The 23,723-nt window shown below is 41.8% G+C and overlaps 1 protein-coding gene across 2 annotated transcripts in view; it reads left to right on the top strand.

The window, feature by feature from the left end:
• Nucleotides 1-23,723, top strand: part of LOC134338239 (glutamate receptor ionotropic, kainate 3-like) — a 563,480-nt gene that overhangs the window by 521,835 nt on the left and 17,922 nt on the right. For both annotated transcript variants that reach the window (XM_063033942.1, XM_063033943.1), the window contains 2 exons: nt 19,734-19,959; nt 21,210-21,460. In XM_063033942.1, the coding sequence (XP_062890012.1) occupies nt 19,734-19,959; nt 21,210-21,460 (477 nt within the window). The remainder of the gene's footprint in view (nt 1-19,733; nt 19,960-21,209; nt 21,461-23,723) is intronic.

Genomic DNA, 23,723 nt, shown 5'->3' with positions numbered 1-23,723 from the left:
ACAGAGAATGGTGTGATAAGAACAAAAAGAAACAGCCAGTGAGCAGCTGTTCTGTGGGAAAAAGTGCCTTGCTAATGGGAGCGGTCGAGGAATATGGTCAGACATTGAGGTGACAGTACCACACATTAAAAACAGTGGTGTGCAGAAGGGTGGGGAGGGGAGGGGAACGTCGACTCAGACCATGAGAGGCCTGCGTCGGGCATTTTCATGCCTTACAAGGCACAGATTGGAAGTCTGTGTGGGAAGCCACTCCTCGCACAGACACGAGAGCAATGTGTGGTTAAGTGCCTTGCTCAAGGACACAAACACGCTGCCACAGCTGAGGCTCAAACTAGCGATCTTCAGATCACTAGACGAATGCCTTAACCACTTGGCCACATGACCAACAAGAAGGAGTGCAGAAGAGTATCTCTAAATGTACAACACGTCAATCTTGAAGTGAATAGGCTACAGCAGCAGAAGCCACTTTGTTAGGTAGAGGAGCTACATAATAATATGGCCACTGAGTGTATGATATCTAATCTGCAAAAAGACATGTCTTTTCATAAGCTTATTGTATTAGAGAATTAGCCCCCTGACTGTTTTATCCACTCATCTTTCTGCAACAACTGCAGAAACTTCAAGGGACGTAAACCACCAACAACCTTTCTTTCCTTCTCTCCTGTCAACAATGTTTAGAAAATATGAGGTGCTCTAGTTGAGGTACTGCTTAGGAATACAAGATTTTTAGCATTTCACAGGATACCAGCAATAAGGAAAAGCATTGTTTTGATGAAGCAGGATCTGTGTATAGTTTAACATGAACACAAGAAAGTCTGCAGATGCTGGAAATCCATAGCAACACATACAAAATGCTAGAGGGACTCAGCAGGTCAGGCAGCATCCCTGAAAATTAATTAACAGTTGGCGTTTTGGGCTGAGACCCTTCTTCAGGACTGGAAATGAAGGAGGAAGACACCAGAAGAAAAAGATGGGGGGGAGGGGTAAGAAGATAGGTAGAAAGTGACAGGTGAAGCCAGGTGGATACAATAGACAATAGACAATTGCTGCAGGAGTAGGCCATTCAGCCCTTCGAGCCAGCACCACCATTCACTGTGATCATGGCTGATCATCTACAATCAGTACCCTGTTCCTGCCTTCTCCCCATAGCCCTTGACTCCGCTATCATTAAGAGCTCTACCTAACTCTTTCTTGAAAGCATCCAGAGAATTGGCCTCCACTGCCTTCTGAAGATAAAGATAAAGGGCTGGAGAGAGTAGTGTCTGATAGGAGCGGGGAGTGGGCCATAGGAGAAAGGGTAGGAGGAGGGGATCCAAGGGGAGGTAATAGGCAGATGAGAAGAGCTAAGAGGCTAGAGTGGAGAATAGAAGAATAGGGGAGGAAGATGGAATTTTATTTTTATCAGAAAGAGAAATTGATATTCATGCCATCATATTGGAGGCTACCCAGACGTAATATAGGGTGTTGCTTCTCCATCCTGAGTGTCACTTCCTCATAGCACAAGAAGAGACCATGGACCAATGGAAATAGGAATTGGAAATAAAATGCTCGGTCACTGGGAAGTTCTATTTCCAGTCAAAGTACTCCGGTGTGTAAGTAAGAGATAATGCGGGGGTGGGGTGGGGGGGGGGGGTAAAGAACATGGAGTGGTTCCACAGCTGGTTATAGCTGAGACTGCAGCAAATATTTACCAATCTTTCTTATTTTTGCTCAGTGATTTAAGGAGCATTAGGGTTGGATTGCTTTGCATTTCACATAAAGATATGTCACAGTTAAATGCAGAATAAGGATTCCTTTTATTCAAATTCTTTCCTAATCTCAGAAAAGCATGCAGTGCGTCTAACTCGGATACCTTTCATTGTCCACACCAGCTATCTTTTTCATGCAGAGTAGCTTTGCCAATTTTGAGTAATGTTTATGGCCAATTTTACATGAGAGCCAATTCCTTCAATCCCCTCTGTCGCTTAAAGACTGACATTCATCAGGAATTGGGCTACAAATTACGACTTCAGTTGATAGTGATTGATGAAAATAATTTCAAAGAATATCCATACTCTGCACAAAATCCAATAGTCTCCCATTGCATTAGATAACGTTGGAAAGAACCATAAAACATTCAGTTAATTAGAAATTTATTAAGTAAACAAAAATCTTGCAACTTAAATATCTTAAGGCAGAATGATCTTTCATATCATCAAACATTGCTCTGTGAGGATTTGGAGTTTGAGTTTTTTTAATTATAATTAACATTTAGGGCCAGGACTGGTGTTTTTTTGTTTCTATTCTGATTGTGATTCTTCATTCTATAATAAGAGTTTTGTGGCTAACATCAGCAATAGAATTAAAAGAAATAAACAGTCTGAACAAATATGTTATTCAAAAAATGTTTTACATTACAGGCGACTGGGGTTCAATTCCCACCACTGCCTGTAAGGAGTTTGTATGTTCTGTCCGTGAATGTATGGGCTTCTTCCAGGTGGTCTCGATTCGTCGTACAGTCCAAAGATGTACCGATAGTAGATTAATTGAACATTGTAAATTGTCCTATGATAATGCTGAGATTAAATTGGGGGGGGGGTGATTCATGGGCAGCATGGCGTAAGGGGCCAATAGGGGCCTACTCCACATTGTTACTCAATAGATAAATTTAAAAATAACAGCATCAAAATTTCTTAGTGAAGATAGAGCATCTTTGCAAAATTCTTAAAGGATGGCAATCTATGGTATCAAATTTTAGCAGCAATGGATGTTGAATTGGTAGATTCATTTGTGCGTGATCTGAACTTAATCCAACAAATAATTTAATTCAGCCTATCCTGCTGGCTTAGTTGAATGGATGAGTCATACCACAAAAGAATCCCAAGTTTGATTTTAGTCAATGGTTATTTAAAATTTTCTTCTTGGCCTTCTAAATTAAGGAAGGAAATCCTGGCAGAAGAGTGTACTGCTAGTTATAGGCCGGGATGTCTATCAGAAAGGTAGTAACTGGGCAAAACTCACATTTGAGGTGCTCAATTTTTCCACTGCCACCTCGGCTCCGTTAAGTTCAAGAACAGCTAAACCATATGGTTCTCGAATAATCCTGTGCAATCCACTACAATTTAGCAGCACAATGATCACTTTGATCATTTTGTACGAGAATTGGCTTTGCTTTTTGTTCCATTTGTGTTCTTTATTGTAAACAAACGTGTGTGATTTAAGACTAATTTATATTTTTATGAATACTGCGTACATGATGCTTTGTGCCTGTGATGCTTCTGCAAGTTATACCTGTGTATACATATACTTGTGCGTATGACAATAAACTAGACTTTAACTTTTGGCTTTGATCTTGACAACTGATTAATTTCTCATGTCCCATGAGGATGATCAGTGAATGTGAAGATCTCATGGTCAATTATATAAGAAAGAAACTCATGATTTGAAGAAGGTGCGGGTCGTGGATCAATATTTCAACAAAGAAAAAATTATGTCGAGCAATTTAGTGCCACATTTTATTCAGTTTCAGCTAAAACCTAAATACAGCAAAGCAACTGAAATTTTAGCAAGTTGCATAAGCTCTGCAATTTTCTTTCCAGCTGTTGGCACCTACCAACGTGCCTCCTACTGTTCCAGCCTGCGTGCATGCATTTGATATGCTAGAGGATGAAGAGGCCCAATGACATTCTATTTGCCACTCACGTGCACTTAAGTCCTCACACTGCTTGTGGATCTCTGCTTCACCTTAACTTAGAGGAATTGCCAGAATAGGTCCTAGCTCAGCAATGGCAGTCCCTCTCAATAGGTCCTCATCAATAATTTATGATGACATTATTGTCCTCATTAATGGGCAATATTATTGTCCATTACTTCCAACACTTCCTCAGGTCTCCCTTGCCTTCACCACGTCTCCCTCACTTTATGGTGGCGATCTCTTCCCCATTTGTAAACTCCACTTTCATTCCTACCAGCTTCTAATCAGATCCTAATACCTCCCAATCACTGATTTCCTGACTACAGATCCCTTCCTCCTGTTCATTGATCCAATCCTTCTACTACCAATCTCAGTTTTCCTTCGCCCCATACAATATGCTATTGGCTTTCTCTGCCAATTGGCTCTATCAATACAAGTCAAACAGCCAATCATCATTGTAGAATCCCAGAAGCCGAGTCTCCTATCCATCCTCATCGACCTCTTGAGTAATCGATTGTCTTGACACACTTAATTAGTAAGCAACATATTTCAGTCCCATTCATTTCCCATCACAAACACAACCCTTCCTCCTGCATTTCCTAATTTCCTTGGCACTCTCTGACTCTTCGCATATTCTTCCATTTGTCCCAGTGTGAGAGATTTTACTCCTTTTGTTTCACGAGATTTGTTTAACAGCGTACACAAGCACGAGCTTCCCAGCAACAGAAATTCAGACAAAACTTCCCTTGATTCTGGAAAAGGTGAAAGCTTTTTCTTTCAGTTTTTGTGTTGAAGAGCTTGGGAAAGCGATGGTTAAAAAAGAAAACCTGAAAAAAGTCAAGAAAAATCATTGCAAGTCATATCACTAAATTTTAAAATTTAAAGCACTTTTTGGGGCTTTGATTATTCCAGGTGTGAAGTGTTTTTGTCAGTGTACTAACTGTCAAACGGCAGTAAAATTGACATGATGAATTTATATGGCCTTCATCCAGAAGTAATAAACATCAGGAGTGAGATATATAATTTTAAAAAGAGGCAGATCACAAATCCACTGAAACATATGGGTAGCTGATCATAAGTATGTTTCATTCTAAATGGATGAGCTGACTTGTTTGGTCACAATCAGTTTGATGCTGCCATATTATCCTTTGCTCAATTAGTTTAAAAATGGCGTTTTTTATGTAGACTAAGTTTTTGGGAGCAGGGTGTCATTGACGATGCCTAGGTATATTGTTTATCATTATTGTCCTGTGAGAAGGTGGTGGTAAGCTGTCGTTTAGTTCTTCTGGTGAAGGTATGCCCACATTTTTGTTGGGGAAGGAGTTCCAGGTTTGCGGTCCAATGTTGATAGTGGAATGGTAATACATCAACAAATCAGGGTGGTGTATGATTTGAACAGAAACCTGCAATCTTGTGGTGTTCACATGTGCTAGCTAACTGTGTCCAACTTAGGGGTACGAATTGTGGGTTTGTGAGATGCTATCAGGGTAAGCTGACTGCGTAAGGGTAGTGCATGCTTTAGATGGTACACACTACAGACGTTGTGCACTGATAGCAAAAGAAATCAGTGTGTATGGTGTAAAATCAAGTGGGCTGCTTTGTTTGGATATCGTTGAAATTCTTGACATCTGATAGATCTTTAACAATTTGGAAAAATATTTGGTAGGATCTCCCGTCTCAACATCTTCAGGAAAACTGATTATTCGCAAATTCTTTCGTCGAGAACGATTTTCAAGATCAATAGCCTTAGCTTGATAATGTTCCAGCTGTTGAGTTACCAACGATAAACTTTTTTCAAGAGCTTCAATTTTTCGATCCCTTTTGCGGCCATCTTCATCTAGTTCCGAGATTCTAGCTTGTTGTTAATCGATTTCACGTCTGAATGATTTTGAATCATCTTGCATCATCTTCAACATTCCTTCAATTGATTAACTGTATCTTCTAGAAATTTCTTCAATAGTTCCATATTTATCGGAGCTTCCTTCGCTGTTCCAGGATCACCATCTTTTTTCCGTTCCCGCCGGGACCCTTTCCATATTTAACTTCTCGTCCTCTGGTGTGCATTTTCAGTAAGTAAAAGTCGAAGTTCAATGATATATTTGTAGTATAATTCGTTCAGTGTAGGTATAGGTAAATTAAACAAGAGTGGTTACGTATAAAAAAGTAAAGGGTATGGAGCAATGCCAAATTACAGCTCACTCCATGGGCCCCCTTCTGGAAAGTCGACATCTGATAGATCTAGACTCATTTAAGCAAGCAAGTTAAGTGGTCATCATCCTGCTGAAATGTGCCTTGTAGATGGCGGAAAGTCCTTGGAGTATCAGGAGATATGTTCCTCACCACGGGGTTCCCTGCCTCCAATCTGCTCCTGCAACAATGTAACTTTCATGGTTGGTCCAGTTGAGTTTCTGTTCCCTGGTGATCCCCAGGATATTGATGATGAGGAACTGGACAAAAATTGCCTGTAAAGGGCATGTTGTCATACGTATTCATGTTGGAGATGGTCAATACCAGACACTTTAATGGTGCAGTTGTTACTTGCCACTTACCAGTGTATCCCGAAGAAATTGTCCAGGTCTTTGTGCATGCACACTTAGACTGCTTTGTTTACCGAAGAGTTTCCAATGGAATGGAACACCAGTGAATATCCTCCTTCTGAACTTATCATGGAAGGAGGAGCATTGACAAAGCAGCTGAATATTATTGAATCCTTAGACTGCCCTGAGGAACTAATGCCCTTTCCTGGGATGGAGCCATCCGCTTTGGACAAGCAGAGTCAAGTTCTGATTGTTTTTGTCAAGTTCCTCATCATCAATATCTTGGGGATCACCAGTGAACAGAGACTCAACTGGTCCAACCACATAAGTTACATGTGAGACCTGACGACAATCATTGTATCTTTGGTGTACTTTCCCTCTGATACCCATTGTCTTCAGTTTTGTCAAGTCTCCTTGAGCCCACAGTCAAGTGCTGTTACACAAATAGAATTATGTTCTTTGCTCCATATATCATCTAAGATCGTGATGAAGAATGGAATAACTGATCTGGCAATGCCAGAGCTAGACTTTAGAGAGTAGGTTAGTAGTAAGTTCATGCTGCTTGGTAGTTCAATCAACAACACCACACTTTGCTGGAGTAATTGGCCAGATCTCAATGACGAGGTCCAGTGTACAAATTGCAGACATGCATGAAGCACACAGTGCAATGTCAGCTCTCGTTCAAAGTCCAACGTGCCCTTCCCCTGTGAGACTGACTCACCATACGCAAGGTTCTTACATTGTGGTCCATTCACAAGAAAGCAGACGTGAACGGCAGACATGAGCATCATGTCAATGCTATTTAAAGGAAGGAGAAGGTGGAACAGCCAAAGGTAACAAGGAAGTGTGTTAAATTATTATTGAATCTGCTTCCACAATTAATCCAGGCCATGCATTACCCATCCCTGCCCATCAGACTGGTGTGTGATACGTCCCCTTATGGCATTGGAGCCATTTTGTCATTTGTTGTGAAAGATGGATCTGAACGCCTGATTGCATTTGCTTCAAGATCACTGATGAGCGCAGAACGCAACTACACACGGATCGACCGAGAGGCCCTTAGTCTGGTATGGGGAATAAAGAAGTCCCACCACTACCTCTCTGGACAAAAGTTTACTCTAGTGACAGACCACCAGCCCCTTGTGTCCATTCTCAATCCCAGAAAGGGATCTCCAGTGATGTCTGCTACCTGGTTACAACATTGGGCACTGTTCCTCGGAGCCCACTCTTAAGAAATAGAGTTCAAGGGTACCAAACAACAAAGCAACAGTGGCAGCTTGTCACTGCCTCCACTGTTGTCAACTGAGGAAGAAAAGTTTTCATACTGAGACCCAGCAGAAGTGTTCCATACAGCATTGGGGGACCAGTTTCTGGTGACAAATTCTGAATTACAAAGAGAAAGAAGGAATGACCCGGCATTGTCGAATGTCTAAGACATCAGCATGCAAGGATGGCCAGCTCATGGTAACCCTATGTTTCCAGAGTTCTCAGTGAGACTCTGGAATGTCAAAGAAGGCTGATATGTGGATCTTGGCCAAAAGCTGTTTGGGATGCCAAAACATTCAGCACCTCCACAGGCACTGTTACACCCATGAGAGTAGCTATCTTCACTGTTTTCATATTGACTTTGCTGGGCCATTTGTGGACTCCATGTTTTTGATTGCTGTGGATGTTAATTTGAAGTAGCCCAGAGATCAGACAATGAAGTCAACCACCTCAAAAAAGACTGTTTCCATTCTGAGGACTATCTTGGCCCGAAATGGCTTAACTGAACAAATTGTGAGTGACAATGGACCACTATACACATCAGAAGAGTTCAGACTATTTAAGAAGAAAAATGGCATCAGATATTTCAAGTCAGCTTCTCACTACACAGCAATGAATGGGTTAGCTGAAAGGTTTATCCAAACCTTCAAGAAGTCCATTAAAGCTATGGACAAAGAGGACATTTCTCTTCAGCATGAGGTGGACAATCTCTTTTTGTGTATCAGAACTCTGTTCATGTGATGACGATGACAAATCAAACACCTGCAATGCTGTTCATGAGCAGGAATCTGAGATCTTGCATAGACCTCCTGAAACCAGGTTTAGGCAGGGAAGTGCAGAATAAACAGTTCGACCAGTTGGCAAGTGAATCAGCAAGGGTCTTCGAGATCGGACAGGAAGTCGTAACGCATGGTTACTGTGAAGACAAGCGGACACCTGGTAGGATATCGACAAGAACTGGACTACTGATTTACACAGTGGATTTTGGAGATCATACATGGAGATGTCATGTGGACCAGATACTGGATGCTCAACCAAAGAACATACCTGTGTCGAATGCATTCAACAAGATGAACACATTACAGTCACTGGACTTATCACTCAGTGATGATCATGTTACTGACAGCAACGTGACACCTGCATCCAAGATCCAGCACTGCCAGACCTGACCTCCACAAGTCAGAGGCACTATCCTGAAAGAAACAGAGTGCCATCCAAAGGGCTGAATCTTTAGTATTCAGTTAGTTTTGAACTGTTGTTGTGAAAGCATGTTTATTTGAATATGTTTTTGTAAAAGGGTAGTATTAGATTAGATTAGATTAGATTCAGCTTTATTGTCATTGTGCCGACTACGGATACAAAGCCAATGAAATGCAGTTAGCATCTAACCAGAAGTGCAAAGAATAGTGTTATTTACAAAATAACTGTGAAGAAAAAGTAAGTGCTACAGCACACAAATATAAAAGTACTGAGACAGTACAATATGGATGCAATGCTGCTTAGCGCTGTGATGTGAGGTTCAGGCGGGTTACAGCCTCAGGAAAGAAGCTCCTCCTATGCCTGCTGGTGCGGGAGCGGAGGCTCCTGTAGCGCCTGCCGGATGGGAGGAGAGTAAAAAGTCCATGGTTAGGGTGAAATGCATCGTTGATAATGCTTTTCTCCCTGCCCAGGCAGCGTTTATGGTAGATGTTCTCAATGGTGGGCAATTGGGTGCCGATAATCTGCTGGGCAGTTTTCACCACACACTGGAGTGCTTTGCAGTCCAATACGGGACAATTGCCATACCACACTGAGATGCAGTTGGTGAGTATGCTCTCAATGGTACAGCGGTAAAAGTCCATCAGTATCCTGGGACAGAGGTAAGCTTTCTTGATGCTCCGCAGGAAATAAAGGTGCTGTTTCACCTTTTTGATCAGAATTGAATGTTTTGTACATACACAGGTTTATGTTACATTAATCTAAAGAGGGAGGAAGTATAACATATTGATCTATTTGTTTTAGAGCAATAGCTCCCCAGCACTACATTTAGACTGTTGTCTACACGTGTATTGTTCTCCAGTGTCCATGCATGTGTATTTCTCTCCCTCTCCCTCTCCTTCCCTGTCTCTCTTTCTCTATCCCCCCTTACACCCCTTCCAACCCCACCTCTCTACCTCTCTCTTTCCTCTCTCTCTCTCTTTCCCTCTCCCTCTGCCCCCCCAAAATGAATACACCAATTAAAGCAATCTCCTGCACGCGTGCTTTTATTTAATTGATTTGTAGTTCCACAGACACAACAATGTACACCATCGAGATCTGAAAGATCTAAAGAGATCGTGGAGGTATTAGTAATGATCTTTAAAGAATCACTAGATTCTGGAGTGGTTCTGGAAGTCTGGAAAATTGCAAATCTCACTCCACTCTTGAAGAAGGGAGAGAGGCAGAAGAAAGGAAACTATAGGCCAGTTAGTCTGGCCTTAGTGGTTGAGAAGAAGTTGGAGTCAATTATTAAGGATGAGGTCTCAGCATGCTTGGAAGCACATGATAAAATAGGCTGTAGTCAGCATGGTTTCCGCAAGGGAAAATCTTGCTGGAGAAATCTGTTGGAATTCTTTGAAGAAGTAAGAAGCAGGTTAGACAAAGGAGAATTGGTTGATGTTCTGTACTTGGATTTTCAGAAGGCGTTTCACAAGGTGCCACACGTGAGGTTGCTTAACAAGCTTCAAGCCCATAGTGTTACAGGAAAGATTCCAGCATGAATAAAGCAGTGGTTGGTTGGCAGGAAGCAAAGAAGTTGAATAAAGGGTGCCTTTTATGGCTGGCTACCAGTTCCTAGTGGTGTTTCAGAGGGGTCTGTGTTGGGGCTGATTCTTTTTACGTTATATGTCAATGATTTGGATGATGGAATTGATGGCTTTGTTGCAAAGCTGGAAGGTAAATTAAATGTTCGCATCCATTTCAAGAGGACTACAATATAAAAGCAAACATGTAATGCTGAAATTTTATGAAGTACTGGTGAGGCCTCAGTTGGAATATTGTGAACAGGTTTGGGCCCCTTATCTTAGAAGGAATGAGCTGAAATTGGAGAGGGTTCAAAGGTGGTTCAAAAAAATGATTCTAGGATTGAATGGCTTGTCATATGAAGAGTGTTTGATAGCTCCGGGGCTGTATTCACTGGAATTCAGAAGAATGAGCGGTGACCTCATGGAAACCTATCAAATGGTGAAAAGCCTTAACAGAGGATACGGCTTCAGAATAGAGGGGCAACATTTTAGAACAGAGATGAGGAATTTCTTTAGCCAGAGAGTGGTGAATCTGTGGCATTCTTTGCCACAGGTAGTTGTGGAGGCCAAATCTTGATGTATATTAAAGGCAGAGGTTGATAGATCCGTGATTGATGAGGCCATAAAGCAATACAGGGTGAAAAGCAGGAGACTGGGGCTCTGAGGAAAATTGGATCAACCACAATGAAATGGTGAAGCAGACTCGATGGACCAAATAGACTAATTCTGCTCCAATATTTTATGCCTTTATGGTCTTATATAGTCTTTTCCAACATAGCCACTGAGCAGTAAAATTCATATAAGCGTCTGGAGCAGATTCATCATCTATGTTTTTTTAAAATACTCTTTAAAATTAAATGTTTCCTGTGGGGGTATTGGATTAACATGATAAATCATTTTTTTGGTATCTGTTAATGATGATTGACATAAGCAATATACATAGTGGAAAATACTATCACCAATTTATTCTGCTCCAATATGTCTGTAATTCCCCTGTGATTTGATGATTATAAATTCTCAGCAGTTGCTCATCATTTCAGTATCGGTACTACTTCCATAATCACTGTATACAGACCATTTCTGGAACATGATTCAGTTTTTTTTTATATGGCATCTGCTACTATGGAAAGCAAAATCAGCTTAAATATTTTTCACCCTTCAGTTTGAGGGGTTGAACCAAAAGGATGGTGCATCATCAAATGCAGGCAATGTGCACTGGATGTCAGCAAGACCAAGGAGCTGATTGTGGACTTCAGAAAGGGTAAGACGAGGGAACACAAACCAATCCTCATAGAGGATCAGAAGTGAGCAATTTTAAGTTCCTGTGCGTCAATTTCTCTGAGGTGCTAATCTGGACACAACATATTGATGCAGCTACAAAGAAGGCATTTCAACTGCTATATTTTATTCGGAGTTTGAGGAGATTTGGGTAAGACACTTGAAAACTTCTACAAATGTGCTGTGGAGAGTATTCTAACTGACTGCATCACCGTCTGGTATGGGGGGAGGGCGCTGGTCTACTGCACAAGATTGAACCACATTGCAGAAAGTTGTAAAATTAGTCAGCTCCATCATGGTGCTAGCCTCCATTGTATCCAAGACATCTTCAAGGAGCGGTGCCTTAGGAGGGCAGTATCCATTATTAAAGACCCCACCACCCAGAACATGCCCTCTTATTACTGCTAGCAATGGGAAGGAGGTACAGAAGCCTGAAGGCACACAGTCAGCGATTCAGGAACAGCTTCCTCCCCTCTGCCATCCGATTTGTAAATGGACATTGAACCCATGACTACGCTACACACTACTTTTTTTAACTTCTGATTTATTTTGCACTACTTATCTTGAACTTAACTATTTCATATATATATATATTTGCTGTAATTCAGTATTTTTCTCTATATTTATTTATCATATATTTCATTGTGCTGCTGCCTTAAAGTTAATGAATTTCATGACATGTGCCCCCATGACATATTAAACCTGATTGTGATTCTGATCTTGCCATTCTGGTTTATGTGTTTGGGCTTGTATTGTGAATCCACATTGAAGTTTGGCCTGGGCTTATCAACTATCATTTGATAATGGAAGTGTGCTTTCAACTATCCTTCAAAGTGAGAACAAACAGAAACATTGAAGAACAAAATGCTGCAGTTACTTGGAATTCAAATTCTAAAAAAAAATAGACAGAAGAGCTTTCACTCGTTCAGTGAGGCAGCATCAGACAGAGAAAGGTAGCATTTCAGACTGACGGCTTTTCATCATCGCCCTATCTATTTCATCAAAAAGACAAGCAATATGAATATATATGAGTTGTTTTATTGTCCAATATTATTTAGGAACCAGCTGGTGGCGTAGTGATATCAGCGTCGGTCTTCAGGACAAAAGGTCCCAGGTTCGAATCCAGCCAGCCAGCTCCCCTGCACGATTTCCATCCGTGTTGGGTTACGAGCTGGTCATCTCTTTGGAAACTCTCCCAGCAGAAGGCAATGGCAAACCACTGCTTTAACCTGCCTCGTATGCAATTCCCCACTACGTCAGAGAGGCGTGGAGGGAAATCGCTAACCAGAGAAACAACGGATGCGACATACATTTCCTTTCCTTTATTTAGGATGGTCCGTGGTCCATTGTTGAAACAAAGTAATTAACTGAATTAAAATGGTTTAGTTTATGCTTGAGAGACATAACACCAGCCAGGGAAATTTCCTATCAACAAGATATCATAAAGATTTCCTGAAAGTGATCAATGAATCTTGAACATCCAAAAAATATACTGCAGGTCGTGGGAATCTGAAAGCAGAGAATTCTAGAGATGCTGTATAGGCCAAGCAGCATCAGAAGACCCTTCATCAAACCAGGGAAAGAGAGAGAAAAAAACATTAATATTAAGTTTCCATTAAGTTTGAGGGAGGAGCGGGATGGCTAGAATAAACAGAATACATGTGATAGAGTGAGGCCAGGCTTACAGTGGATATCAGTTGTAAGTGAGGCTGTGAGAGGGAAAGCTTCTGTGTGATATATAGCAAGTCACAGGTTGAAGTTGTTGACAGAAAGAGAGAAAGCATACTGAACCAATATCACAGATGGCTGACTTGCAGCAAAAATGGCCAGTTCTATCATCATCAAAGAAAAGAAGTTATTGAAAGTTGGAGAATTCAATCTTGAAACTTATTGGTGAAGGTGATATTGCGCTTACATCTGAGTGAAGAATTGAAATGGTGATGTCTTTATTTATCAGATCTCAGCAATTGGAAATCAAGACCCAAATATGACAAATGGAATTTCACCTTTGAGATATAAATGGACCAATTACTAAGCCAAACCATTTTAATTCTAAATCTATTACCGACCTCCTAATAAATCACAGAAGTGAGGCTGTAGGACAACAGAATGACATGAATAGAGTGCTGCAAGGGAAGGAAGGTTAAGTAAATAACTTTACAATGGAACCTGCAAACCTCAAATTTAGATACCATGTTCACTTCCCTTGAAATGATTTCTCTCATTTTTTCATCCATCTGCTTGATCTGGAAACTAAAAGATATACTTTGTTGGACAAAAAGAGAACATTTCTCCAAGTTCTGACATAAGCCACTGTTGGAGAAATAACTGGAAAATAAATTCAGTCTGTTGCAAATGAAAGGTAGTTGACTGGTTAGAAATTGAGAGGTTGGGGGATAGATGTCCAGTTTTTCAGTGCCTATAGTTTCTTCAAGAAGCCATAATAATTATAGCATTTATTCCCCAGGCCATGGTTCCCACCACCTCCAGTTCCAATCCCAGCCACAACCACCTTGACTTTTCATGTCACTGCTGTGTGCTCCTGTTCTTCTTCTTCCAGCACCACTCCCTACCCATCTCTGGTTGCCCAGGCTTCCTCCGCCCCACATCAAACCTTCTCTCCTCTGAACCTCCCCTTACTCCCACCCCATCTTCCCTGACCTCTCCAGCCCTCTGCCCTTTCCTCACACTGCTCTAGCCCCTACCATATCTTCGCCATCCCCTCCGACCTTCCCCTCTCTGAGGCAGAATATTCACTCCTCGGCAAGGGCTTTACCATGAGTTCTGTGACTGCCATGACATTGAGCTCTTCTTCCATCATCTCTGTCTCCGAGCTTACTTCTTTGGCAAGGATTTCCGAACACCCATTAATTATCCCTTCTCCCATCTTCAACCCTCTTCTCTCCTTGAATGTTCTGCTCTGTCTTTCTACCCACTCTGGACCTTTTAATCTCTAACTGCCGGAGGGGACATTACCCAACTCAACTTTGCCACTCTTCTCACCTATTCTAACCTTATCCCCTCTGATCACACTGCTCACCACTCTCTCCACACTAATCCCAACCTCACTTTCAAACCCACAGACAAACTGTGTTGTCGCCTGGAAGATTGGCCTCTAACTTGCTGAAACCAGACAGCAGCTCTTGGACACTTCCTCTAACTACTGAACCAGGACCCTGCTCAGAAGCATCAAGCTACTGTCTCGCTCACCATCATTGACCTCATCACCTCTGGCAATCTCCCATCTACAGACTCCAATCTCATAGTTCCCTACCCCGAACTGCACATTTCCACCTCCTATCCAAAATCTGCAAACCTAACTACCCCAGTAGGTCTACTGTTTCCACTTGCTCTTGTCTCACTGTACTCCTGTCCTCGTATCTCAACTCCATTTTGTCCCCCTTAGTTCAGTCCCTTCCCACCAACATCTGTGAAGCTTCACATGCTCTCCACCATTTCAACAACTTTTGGTTCTCTGGTCCTGACTGCCCTTTCGCTGTGGACATCCAGTCCCTCCACACTTCCATGTCCCTTCAGGAAAGCCTCAATGCTCTCCGTTTCTTCCTTGACAACAGACTCAGCCAATTCCCCTCCACCAACACCTGCCTCCATCTGGCAGAACTGGACCTCATCCTTAAGAACTTCTCTTTTGGCTCCTCCCACTTCCTCCAGATACCAATCGCAGCCCTGGGCCCAGCTCTGTTGGCTTTTGTTGTCGGCGAAGTGGAGCATATGTTCATGTTCCATGTAGCCAACCCCGATAATGCTCCCCAACTCTTCTCCTACATTGATGACTGTATTGCTGCTCCTTTTGCACGTGAAAATGTCATCAATTTCGTAAACTTTGCTTCCAATTTCCACCCCACCCTTAAGTTCAATTACTTAATCTCCAACATCTCTCTTCCCTTTCTTGATCTCTCTGTCTCCATCTCTGGAGACAAGTTATAGTTATCAACTGGCATCTTTTGCAAATCCGCTGACTCCCTCTGTTAACTTGACTACACCTCTTCCCACTTGTCACTTGCAAGGGTGCTTTTCCCTTCTCTTCCATTCTTCATACCCACTGCATCAGTTCTAATGATGAGGCTTTTGAGATGTTCTCTTTCTTTTTTGGAAAATGAGCTTTCCTGTCCTCAGTCATCACCCGTATCTCTTCTATTTCCTTGAATGTCTGCCCTCACCCAATCCCACAACCCCCCCATGACATAAGAAGGATAGATACAGTTACCATCTCACAAGTTTCTGCATCCAACACATTATTCACTGCAACTTACGCTATCTTCCGTGAGATCCCAGCACTAAGCACAACTTCCTCTCTCTTCCCCTCACCACGTTCTGCAGGGATTCCTCTTTCTGCAGTTCCCTTGTCCACTCATCCTTCCCCCACTGTTGCCCCTCCAGGCTTTTGTTTCTGCTAACTGTTAAACCTGCCCCCACACCTCCTTTCTCACCACCAGTTAGGGTCCTCAAACGTGAACCCATTGCACTCTGAGCACCGGGTGAGGCCGCCTCTACATCAGTGGGACCTGACACAGAATGGGGGATTTGTTTCACTAAGCATCTTCACTGTGTTCACTGCAAGAGCCAGGATCTCCTGGTGTCCAGCCGTTTTAATTCCACTTTCCATTCCCACACTGACATATCTGTTCATGGCCTCCTCTATCGCCATTTTGAAGCCAGACCATTCTGTTCTCTTCCCCCTCCCATCCTTATTATAGCTCATCCCATGGTCCCTTTACCCCTTCTCTTTCCCCTCCCCCACTGTCCATTATCTTCACTTTCCTCACTCTGATTTCCCCACCCATTGTCATCTGTCCTCCCCTATTGGATTCCTTCTTCTCCAGCCATTTGCCTCTTCCACCTATCATCTCCCAGCTTCTCACTTCATTTCCTTTTTTCCCCTCCCCCCCACCCTCCTGTCTTCTCCCTCACTTGGTTCAGATATTTCCTGCCAACATGCTCCCTCTTTCCTGCTTACTTTTTTATTCTGGCTTCTGTCTTCTTCCTTTCCAGACTATGAGTGGCATGGCAGTGTAGTGGGGTGGCTCTATAGGGTAGCGGTTAGCATAACACTGTTACCTCACCAGCAACCTGGGTTCAATTGCTCTGCTGAATGTAAGGAGTATGTACAGTACCTTCTGTCCATGACCATGTGAGTTTCTTACGGGTGCTCCCACGTTCTAAAGCCATACAGACGAGAAGGTTAATTAATCATGTGTCTAATTGGGTGCTGTAGGCTCACTGAGCCAAAAGGCTCTGTCACTGTGGGCTAAAATTTGAAACACTAAATCCTATTGAAGGGTTTCCATTCAAAATGTTGACAGTGTACATCCATCTATATACGCTCTTTGCTCTATTGAGTTCCTTCAGCTTTATGTATGTGTTCTTCGCAATGAAGTTTTTTTTTGTAAGACATTTCTCTTAACAGCAATATATATTTTTAAATAATCTAATTTTAATTACATGGATTTGAATTTAGGGTGCGACTGTTGCCTCCCAATGCTGGATGAATAATTGGTCGGCATGTAATCAATCTTTCCAAATGTGATTCTGTAAACACCATACTTAAGGACTGATGCATATCACAGTTTTCAAAGAAGATTTGGAAATAAGTTCTATATTTCTTAACAGGAATTTTGCAGTAAATATCTATGATTTGTTTTCATAAAAGTGTTCAGTAAGTCTATATGCTTGCTGGCCTGGGAGGGATGTATACTCACCGGCAGACGAGTGTTGTGAGTTACTGCATTTGCCAGTTCAGGGTAGAAATCAAGTGCATGCCCTCCTGCACTGTACCTAATGCAGTTCATATGTACAACACGGCCTCATTATCAGTGTGACCGAGAAAGCAATGCCTACAAGTACATAAAGAGTTTTATTTTCCAGTCTCACTGATTGAGTAACCAGCAATGCATTTTATATGTGTGATATGATTGACAGAATTTTCCCTTTCAGTATGGTAATTTATCGAAGTTCTGTGAAGCGGAGGCAGACCATTTACACTCTTGGTGCTGCATTTGACCCTGATAGAAGCTTTCAAATTTCATCTCTTTTCTGTCAAAAAGATGACCTGCTTCCACCTCCATATAAGACTGTGGCTCTCCCTCAGCGCATCTGCTGCTGAATTTTCATCTGTCCCAAGAGCTTTATTTTAATGCCACTCAAACTGTTCTTGGTATCGGTATTGGGTTGCTTCTGCCGCATGTTACGAGATACAGTGGGAAACTTTAGTTTTTCAAGCTACCTATACAGATCATTTCAAAACCTAAATACTTTGAAATCGTACAACGAAAAAGCAATAACAGAATTCAGGATATAGATTTATGCTTAGAGTTAATGAGAAAGTGCAATGCAGGTAGACAATAAGGTGTACGAGCCTTGACCAAGCAGGTTGTGAAGTCAACAGTTCATTCTTAATGTACAAAAAGTCCATTTAAGAGTTTGATAACAGTGGGATAGAAGCTGTCCTTGAAAGTGGTGGTGTGTGCTTTCAAGCTTTTGTGTCTTCTGCCTGATGAAAGGGAGTAAGCAGAGGAGCGAAGGTCTGCGATGGGAGGGGGTCTTTGAATAGGTTGGTTTTCGAGGTGTGAGAAGGGTAGAAAGAGTCCAATGCATCCGAGCTTCCTTTTGTATAAAGGTACTTATAGCGACCAAAAAAATTGATCCAGAATCAAAAAAAAAATTGTCGCCAGCCTGTGACCCCAGATGGAGTTGTTACATTTGCATGACGCACCCTCAGCTCCAATGAAGTGACTGTTCCAAAGGTTTAAATCCTTTATTGGTAATTAGCAAACATACAATCTTGATCCAATATTAAGTGATATTAAGTGGTCAGCGAAGATATGACCTCCGCTGGTACCAAACTACAAGAATAGGCAAGAAGACATAACTTATTCCTTTCACTTTTACCACGCCCCCACTAATGTGACTAGTTACCGTAAAGGCATCTGTTAGTCTTGCGAGACTATGGATCTGCGCCTGGATGGTCTTCACTCTCCAGGGCGCAGGCCTGGGCAAGGTTGTATGGAAGACCAGCAGTTGCCCGTGCTGCAAGTCTCCCCTCTCCACGACACCGATGTTGTCCAAGGGAAGGGCATTAGGACCCATACACACCAGTGTCGTCGCAGAGCAATGTGTGCTTAAGTGCCTTGCTCAAGGACACAACACGTTCCCTCAGCTGGGGCTCGAACTCACGACCTTCAGGTCATTAGTCCAATGCCTTAACCACTTGGCCACGTGCCCACACCTCTAGTTACCGTAATGCACATAATAAATGGTCAACACGAACACATGGCTTCTACATTGCTTATCCAAAACTCTGCTTCCTGTACTTCAGCTTGTACTGTCCCATACATCCAAAACTTCAACACTGGCATCCAGCATTGTCCTAGTTTTAACAAGTTCTAACTTATTTCTTTAAACTTCTCCTTCTCAACAATCACCCTGGAGTAACACAAGTCTCGGAGATCGCTGTGCTCCTCTGTTTCTGGTGTTCCGTGCATTGATGCTCGAGACATACCAGTAAGAGAAGCAGGGGAAAATAAAACATAAAGTACAAGAAAGTAACAAAAGAATTTATGAAAAAACGTTAGAAAACTGAAAAAGGAAGACATATTTCTGTAGTTTAGTAATGGTGACTTAAGACCTGAATGACTTCCTGTCCCTGAGCATTAATAGGAGCTACCTGCTGTAAATGGAGCAAAGATTTGGGAACAGCTTCTTTCCAACTGTGATAAGATTGCTGAACGGATCCTGACCCAGATCTGGGCCGTACCCTCCAAATATCCAGACCTGTCTGTCGGCTTTTTTGCACTACTTTACTTTCCCTTTTCTATTATCTATTTATGATTTATCATTTGAATTTTTAATATTTACTATCAATTTGTACTCCAGGGAGCACGAAGAGCAGAATCAAATGTGATGATTGTACGCTCTAGTATCAAATGTTTGGCGACAATAAAGTATAAAGTATATTCTCATACTAAATTCTGTGGCATCAATTGCTTAATTTGTGTAGTGTGTATGGAAAGAGTTAAATTTGATTCCTTCATGGCATGTGATAAAATATGTAGCACTAAATGGAAAAATAGAAATACTTTGAGGTCCAAAGCATCTAGGCCAGAACCTACGTCATTATGTCCCACATAATGACATCAGTAAAGGATTAAATAGTTTCGCACAAAATGTTAACAAAATCCTTTACTCATTTTGTAACAGAAATCAAAGATTTCCACTTTTGAAAAGATGTGGGCTTTCATGAGCAGCAGACAGCAAACGGCCCTCGTTAAGTCCAATGAAGAAGGAATCCAGCGAGTTCTTGCTGCCAATTATGCCTTTCTAATGGAATCTACTACCATTGAATACATCACCCAGAGGAACTGCAATCTGACCCAGATAGGAGGTCACATTGACTCGAAAGGCTACGGTATCGGAACTCCCCTAGGTATGAGAAAATCAGTTCTTAAAAAAAAAGTTATCACAGTAGCTTTTAATGCAGACTGGAGTGGACTCTGTTACCAGCTGGTTAAAAAGTTCATTTTATCCTTTGATTTATTTATTGCAAGTATTTCTAATTAAAATTTAAGTAGATAATGTTTCATGACAGATACAATTCAATTTAGAACAATTTAACAGGTTTGCCAAGCAGATTGTTATGAATCATTATATATCTGTATTCGGGTTTTCTGCTGCTAGTTTAAATTGAACGTCCAAATTGAATTTGGGAAAATGCCATGAAAATATCTTTCACTGCCGTGGCTTTACGCTGGTTGTTAGCATAATGACAGCTAGTGCAAAGCCAACTTAACTGAGAGTGACTAGATGTCGGCAGTCTGCAAACTTTGCTTGCTATCACTTCACTTCAGTCCTGGCTATCAACCAAATGTCCCACTGAATTATTATGACCCTTAATATTTAATGTACATAACTGACCATGATACAGAGCTCGTACACGCCAACATTGCCACTTTGAAGTGGCTCCAGTTTACCCAGAATAACTAGACTACATTTATATTCTTTTAATTGACCATTAAATCCATAAGACCATTAGACAGCGGAGAATAATTAGGCCATTTGGCCCATAGAGCCTGCTCTACCATTCAGACATGGCTGGATTTTTATCTCTCTCAACCTCATTCTCCTTCTCCCTGTAATGTTTGATCCACCTCTACTTTAAATATACCCAATGGTTTGTCCTCCACAGCCATATGTGGCAATGGATTCCACAGGTTCTCCACCTTCTGGCTAAAGAAATTCCTCCTCATCTCTGTTCTAAAGAGGTGTTCTTGTATTCTGAGCTGGGCCTCCCCATTATTGGAAAATAACTCTCCACATCCACTCTATCAACAGTCGGCCTTTCAGTATTTGATAGGTTTCAATGAGATCCTTCCTCAATTTTCTAAACTCGGTGACTACAGGCCCAGAGTTACCATGTGTTAGCCTTTTCATTCCCTGGATCATTTTTGTGAACCTCCTCTGGACCCTCTCCAATGCCAGTACATCCTTTCTCAGATAAGGGGCTCAATGCTGCTCATAGTACTCCAAATGTGATCTGACCAATGTCCTATAACACCTCATTTATATTCAAGTACTCTCGAAATGAATGCTAAGATATGAATGGACAGAAGTTTGCATTAACTGTATTGTTCTTTAACGTGTCATGATCTACGTACTTCCTCTTCCCTCACGCTGCAGGCTCTCCATATAAAGAAAAGATAACCATTGCAGTCCTACAGCTTCAGGAGGATGGCAAGCTGCACATGATCAAAGAGAAATGGTGGCGCGGCAACGGCTGTCCTGAGGAAGAGAGCAAGGAGGCCAGCGCTCTTGGGATCCAAAACATCGGGGGCATCTTCATTGTGTTGGCAGCCGGGCTGGTGTTGTCCGTGTTTGTGGCAATAGGAGAGTTTATTTATAAACTCCGAAAAACTGCAGAACGTGAACAGGTAAGAGAGAAATAAAAATCAAATGCTCTCACCTATTTACAGCAAGGAGAAATATATAGATTGTTATTCCTGAAAATTGGTTTTCAAGGTGTCCCTGGAAACAGGACACTTTTGATGTTGTCTTTCCCTTTATGCTTTATCTTTTGCTTGCTCTTGGCAACATGACTGATTTATTAGGTTCACGTGCAGGTATCTGATCTGGAGCTTTCACCCCTGTTTCAAAAGTTTGGAGGAGCATGTGATCTGAAAGTAGCTCAGATCTGTCCACGCTGACACAAGGTTTCTAACTGCGTGTCCATGTGCTAATTTTGTTTTCTGTTTGAGACTCCTACCTGAATAATGAATGAAGCTGTACATCCGCAGTAATAACGAACGAGGAGAGCAACATGTTCAGTGTATATTGATGAAAATCAAAACACTACAGAAATTGGAAAGTTGAAATGAAGACGAATAGTACTGAACGAACTCAACAGGCTGTATAGTATCTGTGGAAAAGGAAAAGGAGTGAAGATTTCAGATTGGAGACCTTTCATCTGTACAGTCTTTCACTTTTTCACTTTCCTCGAATGCTGCCTGACTAGCTGACTGTTTCCAGTATTTTTGTTATTAATTATCGACTACAGTGATATTGAGACTGCTCCTGACAACATTGATGCCCTCTAGCAGAGGAGAAAACAAGCAAGAGGAAAAAAATAATTTAGCCGTGGCTCCTATTTCTAATCACTGTCCTGTGATAGGTTTGTCAAACTGAAAGAAAGTTGTTTAGGCCATGCTCAGATTTAACTTGAATGCATTAAATCATCTGCCCCTAACTCGGTGTTAAAATATTACCCACAATATTATTGGTGCTTTGAATGAATTGCCAGTTTGGATCTATCCTTCAGCAGAAATCGAATAAGCTGGTTGATCTGACACGAAACCTTTGCAGCACAGATTCCAATATAGATAAAATGTATTTGAAAAGGGAATTGGAGAAATACTAGAAAAGGTAACTTCAGGGATAGTAAGACAATTGGCTACTATTTTTCTGTCTCAGCCAAAATGTCGACTATTTATTCACCTCCATAGATGCTGCCTGACCGGTTGAGTTCCTCCACCATTCTGTGTGTTGGCATTTGTAGCATCTGCAGAATCTCATGTGTTTAAGATTCTTGCTGCTGTATTTTCCCCCAGTACATGAAATTGATGGGAATGTGAAAGAATAAAATGAGTGTCGTCTGTGTGGGGTGTGTGCATTTCCCTGTGACTGCCTGAGTCTTTCTCAATTACTCTCATTATCCACACAATGCGTGGGCTGTTAGTTCGATTGTCAGTGTGAATTTCCCATCGTCTGTAGGTGAGTGACTGAGGCTGGAACACTTTAGTGGGAATCTGATTGCTGTGTGAGCTGACATTGATTTGATTGGTCAAACTGACCTCTTTCTATGACATTTAGGAAAACCTAAATGGAGCAGATTTTAAATAGGTTTTTTGCGTCTGTATTTACTAAGGAAACTGGCATGAAGTCTATGGAATTAAGGGAATCAAGTAGTGAGATCATGGAAACTGTACAGATTGAAAAGGAGGAGGTGCTTGCTGCCTTGAGGAAAATTAAAGTGGATAAATCTCCGGGACCTGACAGGGTGTTCCCTCGGCCCTTGAAGGAGACTAGTGTTGAAATTGCGGGGGCCCTGGCAGTAATATTTAAAATGTCGCTGTCTACGGGTGAGATGCCGGAGGATTGGAGAGTGGCTCATGTTGTTCCGTTGTTTAAAAAAGGATCGAAAAGTAATCCGGGAAATTATAGGCCGCTAAGTTTAATGTCGGTAGTAGGTAAGATATTGGAGGGAGTACTAAGAGACAGAATCTACAAGCATTTGGATAGACTGGGACTTATTAGGGAGAGTCAACATGGCTTTGTGCGTGGTAGGTCATGTTTGACCAATCTATTGGAGTTTTTCGAGGAGGTTACCAGGAAAGTGGATGAAGGGAAGGCAGTGGATATTGTCTACATAGATTTCAGTAAGGCCTTTGACAAGGTCCCGCATGGGAGGTTAGTTAGGAAAATTCAGTCGCTAGGTATACATGGAGAGGTGGTAAATTGGATTAGACATTGGCTCAATGGAAGAAGCCAAAGAGTGGTAGTAGAGAATTGCTTCTCCGAGTGGAGGCCTGTGACTAGTGGTGTGCCACAGGGATCAGTGCTGGGTCCATTGTTATTTGTCATCTATATCAATGATCTGGATGATAATGTGGTAAATTGGATCAGCAAATTTGCTGATGA

Source organism: Mobula hypostoma, chromosome 26 (assembly GCF_963921235.1).
Source record: "Mobula hypostoma chromosome 26, sMobHyp1.1, whole genome shotgun sequence".
In the NCBI taxonomy this organism is placed as follows: Eukaryota; Metazoa; Chordata; class Chondrichthyes; order Myliobatiformes; family Myliobatidae; genus Mobula; species Mobula hypostoma.
This window is presented reverse-complemented; position numbering and strand designations above follow the sequence as displayed.